Raw genomic sequence first — 6000 nt, 5'->3', positions numbered from 1 at the left:
GTACCATTAAATAAGAGGGTGGGAAGGAGGGGAGAGAAAGAGAGACAGAGACAGAGACAGAGACCGGGCTAGCCGACCACAGACACGCGTGCTGTGGTTCTACCGCGTGGAAGAAGAATGTGGCTCTTAGGTCTCCACCCCGTCTCCTGTCCACCACATTTTCTAGTTATTTCATGTTGACAGGAAATTAAGCAAATCAAAATAGGAAACAGCACTTAAGCTGCTCACTTACGTAAGACAGCCGCTTAAAAGTATCTCTGTTTCTGCACTGGGTATTTCTTCAGCGGGTAACTTGGTCTTTCAAGGATATACTTTGTTTCAGAGATAGTATATTCCTGTAACAAAAACAAACCTGGCAATTGCATTACTCATAGTGTCATATAGATCAACGATACCCAGATGTGTGCTTCTGCATGTAAGAGGCCGGGGGGGTGGGGGGGGGTGGGGAGGGTACCTAGGTGACTCAGACAGTTAAGCAAATGACTCCCGATCTCAGCTCAGGTCTTGATCTCAGGGTCATGAGTTCAAACCCCCGCACTGGGCATGAAGCCTACTTAAAACAAACAAACAAACAAACAAACAAACAAACAAAAAGAGGTCTATGACCCATGCATGACCCATACATGGGGTTTACTATATATGTAAATACATGCAGATACTTTCTTCTTTTTTCCTTCTTTTTCTTCTCTCTCCTTTCCTCCTTTCCTTTCCTTTCCTTTCCTTTCCTTTCCTTCTTTTTACATTCTGAAAGGATTCCCTTCCTTAAAAAGACTAGAAATTAACAAAGCAAAGCCAATGACTTTGCAGAGAAGAAGCAAAGTAATTCACAACCCTCTCCATGAAAATCAATATTTATTTGTTTGTATTTTTTAATGCTTTTATTGATTTTAGAGAGAGAGAGAGAGAGAGAGAGAGAGCGTGAACGGGGGAGGGGCAGCTAGAGAGGGAGACACAGAATCCGAAGCGGGCTCCAGGCTCCGAGCTGTCAGCACAGAGCCCAATGCGGGGCTCGAACCCACGAACTGCGAGATCGTGACCTGAGCCGGTCAGATGCTTAACCAAGTGAGCCACCCAGGTGCCCCAATGCTCATTTATGAGTGTCATCCTATAAATCTAGAATATGCCAGTGTTTATATAACTGAAGACGACTGCTTCAACTACTACCTGGTGTCGTTAAATCCATCCATGGGGGGCACCGTTAACCTCTCATTGGAATTCCTTGGAAATGGCGACAGGTCCCTTAGCTCGTGCTGCACTCCGCAGTAGACAGAGTACTGGGTATATCTAACTATGGGTTAGAAACTGTGCTCCGGACCGGTGAGAGGTCCTCCCTCAGTCCCTGAAAGGACCGTGCTCCCTCACGATGCAGGACCTCTGCCCCGCGCATGCTGAACTGCAAAGTAGCTGCACTCATGGGTCAGATGGAAGCTCCTGTGTCTCTTCCTCAGGGAAGCCCACCCTGATTCCCAACCACGGCAATACCCCCCTTTCGTACGCTCTCAGGACCCCATGCACCCTCCTTGGTAAGTGTCACAACTGTACATTTATTTCTACGGTGGCCCGATTAATGTCCATCTTCCCCCCACCAACACACCCCCCTCGGAGACTGTAAGTCCTAGTTCCCGTGGAACTTTGTCAGCGATTAGGTGTTCCCAGAAGCCCTACCTTGTTTAGGTGTTGCTGAGCTCTGTGGGATGTCAGAAGACCGCACACCCTCTCGTGGATCTTCCTCCAAGTGGACTGAGAATAAAGGTGGAATCTGCTCAGAAAATGAAACAGGTCAGAGTGTTAGGCAGCTGCTGAAAAGGATGCTAGAATACAGAACGCCGTGGGCTGATATTTACAGCTTGATGGCAAGAAAAAGCAGTAACAGGCAACCTGTACACATAGTGTGGTTTCAGTGTCCTTATTAACCCCGATGCATATGACACACACTGACGAATAAAAACCACAGGGTGGAGAATGGCCTGTGTGGGGGTGGGTGCCTGTGAGGGATTCTCTTCTTCTTTGCTGCGTGCTTCAGATCGCTCTCTAAAGAATAAAGCCTGCGTTCACGTTGAAAAATTTAATCCGCCAATGTTTAACACGAAACGTAATCCCAATTGTTTTCCACCACAAGGACTTTTTTTTAACGTTTATTTATTTATTTTGAGAGAGACGGCATGCATACATGCATGCATGTGAGTGGGGGAGGGACAGAGACAGGGAGAGGGGGGAGAGAGAGAGAGAGAGAGAGAGAGAGAGAGAGAGAATCCCAAGCAGGCTCCACTGTCAGTGCAGAGCCCAACACGGGGCTCGATCTCAAGAACCACGAGAGCATGACCTGAGCCAAAATCAAGAGTCAGACGCTTAACCTGACCGACTGGGCCCAGGAATTTACTGTTTATCTCACCTACTTTAGGCTGAGCAGACCCAAACTTCACCACACACCTTAGGGTGCCTTTCGGTTCCTCACATAGGAGGCATTTTCTCCCTTCCACACCCGCCAGCACTGCTCGCTAGGGCCTGGAATGCTGCCACTCCCACCCCGATCCCCACTCCGTGCTAACCCCGACTCCCCTTCAGAGCTCAGACCAATCACTGATTTCTCAGCAAAGTCCCCCCTGAGCCCCCTCCTGTAGAGGGAGACGGCTCCCCTCCTACGTGCACTTGGAGTCCACTCAATGTCATTCATAGCACTTCACCCAGTGACATTTTGTCATTATTTGGTTAATATCTGACATTGGGATGGCGGAGGGGGACGCCTGAGTGGCTCGGCCGGCTAAGCATCCGACTTTGGCTCAAGTCATGATTTCACGGTTCGTGGGTTCAAGGCCCATGTCGGGCTCTGCGCTGACAGCTCAGAGCCTGGAGCCTGCTTCCGATTCTGTGTCTCCCTCTCTCTCTGCCCCTCCCCTGCTTGTGCTCACTCTCTGTCTCTCAAAAATAATAGATATTTTAAAAAATCTATGCAAGGATTAAAAAAACACACATTGTTTTCTAAAAATTCCTAAGAAATTTAGCAATATGTTGAAATCATTCTCTTTAATTAATGTATGATTCACACTGGACAGTCCTGGGCAAGCCAGATGGCCTTTCCATGACTGTGCTGTCCTTTGTCACAGTTGATCATAGCCTTATCTACAAACTCATAGTCTAATTAGTTCCAAAGTTCTCCATTTAGAGTGATTTGGGGCACACAGAACTTGCTGATTCGTCAGAGGTAGAGGATAAAAATCTGATCTGCAGCCGGAGCCATCATCCTACAGTCAAATGTCCTAACTCCTGAGAATGAACTTGAAAAAGCTCCCCACTGCCTTCCAACAGAGCCTAAACTCCTTAGCTTGGCTTCCACAGTCCCTCAGACCCTCAGCCTTGGCACCCACTATTCCCTCAAGCTGCTCTAACTTCTAGAAGGTGCCAGAGCCCTGTGGCTTCTCACCTCCAATCCCTCCCCTCCATTAACTCCATCAGAATCCAATCCCCTCCCCTCAAGGCCCACCTGGGAAACACCACCTGCCCCATGAAGTATTCCTTCTTCCTGCTTCATACTCTGATAACATTTGGTCTACACTATTCTCAAAGTCCTGCCTTGTAGAAAGCGCTCGGTACACATTTGTTTTTACATCCTCTGCTAAGTTGCAAGTTCTCACAGATCAGGAGAAACGTCTTCAGTGTTAGTGTTTCCAGAGGCGCCTGGGTGGCTCAGTTGGTTAAGTGTCCAACTTCAGCTCAGGTCATGATGTCATCCCTGCATCGGGCTCTGTGCTGACCGCATGGAGCCTGCTTGGGATTCTCTTTCTCTCTCTGTGTGTCCCTCTCCTTCTCTCTCTCTCTCTCTCTCTCAAAAATAAAAAATAAACATTAAAAATAATAATAAAATAAGTCCTAGGGATGTAACGGACAGCATGGCAACTACAGTTACTACCATATTGCATATTTAAAAGTTGCTGCAAGAATAAACGTCCAGAATTCCCATCACAAGAAAAAAAAATCTGTAACTCTGGTGACAGGTGCATACTGGATTTACTGTGGTGAGTATTTTGTAGTCTGTACAGATATCCAATCATGATGCTTGTTGTATACCTGAGACTAATATAATGTCAATTATTCCTTTTTTAAAGCTGTCTTAAAAATATTATCTTCAGAGGGCGCCTGGGTGGCTCGATCGGCTGAGCGTCCTACTTCGGCTCAGGTCATGATCTCACGGCTCGTGAGTTCGAGCCCCGCGTCGGGCTCTGTGCTGACAGCTCGGAGCCTGGAGCCTGCTTCGGATTTTTCATCTCCCTCTCTCTCTGCCCCTCTCCCACTCGTGCCACATCTCTGTCTCTCAAAAATAAACATTAAAAATCTAAAAAAAAAAAAAAATATATATATATATATATAATCTTCACCACTTCCCAGCATTAAGGTGACCACATGTCATGGTTTGCTGCGAGTAAGGCGTTTCCCGGAATGCAGGACTTTAGGAGCCAAAGTCAGAAGAGTCCCAGGCCAACTGGATGGCTGGTCATCTTACCAGAGAGTACAATTTGGGAAATATGGGTTCTTCTCTCAATTTTGTCCTGCTTACCAGATAGGTGCAATTGTGGGGGGGTTTATTATTTGTCGCAATCATATAAATAAACCAAGAAAACATGTCTAGAAATACACCTACATGTTAGTAATTCTTGTCTTTGGGTGGCAGAACTATGGGTGATTTTTTTTTTCACCCCTGTCTTTCTGGAATTTCCCAACTTTCTATAGTGGGTGCTTTTCTACTGGTGAAATCAAACTCTTGGGGCACCTGGGTGGCTCAGTTGGGCGTCCGACTTCGGCTCAGGTCATAATCTCACGGTTCGTGGGTTCGAGCCCCACAGATCCCGTGGGCTCTGTGCTGACAGCTCGGAGCCTGGAGCCTGCTTTGGATTTTACATCTCCCTCTCTCTCTGCCCCTCCCCAGCTTGCACTTTGTCTCTCACTCTCTCTCAAAAACAAATAAACATTTTTTAAAAATTATTTAAAAAAAAAGAAGAAAGAAATCAAACTCTTGAAGGTTTAAACTTACGAAAGATGAAAAAACGGATAAATAGTATCTACGCCAAGTTAGCTGTCTGTCCCATTTTCAACAAACATGAGATATGCTTTCCACGGGCAAGAGAAAAGGCTCAATCCTTCCTTCTGGGAAGATTTGAAAAGAAATGGTGATTTTTCCTGTCACCAGCTGAACACTCGTCAGGAAGCCAACTGGTGAAGTGACCAGGCTTTACTCCCACTAGACCACAACACGCTCTTCAAACGAAGAGACGGGTGCTGGCCGCTGACCTTTCTCGGAGAAGGGGCTGATCCAGAAGAGGGCTAGAAGATCTGGAAGGCTGGTAGGTGGCAAACGAGGCTTCCCGGTGGAAATCGGCGTCCCCTTGGTTACCATAACTGGGCGACGGTTTTCCAAACTTACTTGAATCTAAAGGTGATGGTGATTCTTTCCTTAAAACAATCCGTTCATCTGGCTCTTTGATAACCTGAGTGACAATGTGCATTATTCTTTAGCTGTCATTTTGCTTTGGTCTGCTTAACTAGAGCTGGGGGTGGGTGGGATGAGGAAGGGGGCAAGCTAATTGAGTACCTGCCCCAAGGAGCTCCTGCAGTAAAAGAACGGCAGGAGTAGGCGGTACTGAAACAACATGCTGAGGAGTCAAGGTCAAGGGAAGGAAAACCAAAATTCTGCACGTTTGGCACATATGAACAAGCCAAAATAAACTCATGCTCCGAACTTTGATTTGAGAGGATAAGGGATTATCAGGTTTGGTAAAGATACAATTCTTAAATAAAATATTTAAAGGCCGTGGCGTCAGAAGCTCAGTGTATCCCATCCCTCTGCCTACATCTATTTTCATGTTGTAACGTACAAGTGTGAGCCTTCACCTTGACAAACCAAACTTCAAGAGTAAGTGGCTTGCCACCTCTTTGTGTCATAAAAAGTATTTGATTGGGGAAAAAAAGCAATAAAAATACCAACTGGTAAAGTAGGTATTGGGGCGT

At 46.4% G+C, this 6000-nt stretch overlaps 1 protein-coding gene across 3 annotated transcripts in view; it reads right to left on the bottom strand.

The window, feature by feature from the left end:
- Positions 1 to 245: 245 nt before the first annotated feature.
- The window catches only part of SPATA6L (spermatogenesis associated 6 like), a 44329-nt gene continuing 38574 nt past the window's right edge, over positions 246 to 6000 (bottom strand). For all 3 annotated transcript variants that reach the window (XM_047101380.1, XM_047101389.1, XM_047101398.1), the window contains 3 exons: positions 5284 to 5480; positions 1666 to 1759; positions 246 to 335 (listed from right to left, as the gene is read on the bottom strand). In XM_047101380.1, coding sequence (XP_046957336.1) covers positions 246 to 335; positions 1666 to 1759; positions 5284 to 5480 — 381 coding nt within the window. The remainder of the gene's footprint in view (positions 336 to 1665; positions 1760 to 5283; positions 5481 to 6000) is intronic.

Source organism: Lynx rufus, unplaced genomic scaffold (assembly GCF_022079265.1).
Source record: "Lynx rufus isolate CCGP_SWC_20201006 ecotype Redwood Valley unplaced genomic scaffold, mLynRuf1.p SCAF_10, whole genome shotgun sequence".
NCBI classification, from domain to species: domain Eukaryota; kingdom Metazoa; phylum Chordata; class Mammalia; order Carnivora; family Felidae; genus Lynx; species Lynx rufus.
Note: the sequence above shows the minus strand (reverse complement) of the source record. Positions and strands in the feature narration are given on the sequence as shown.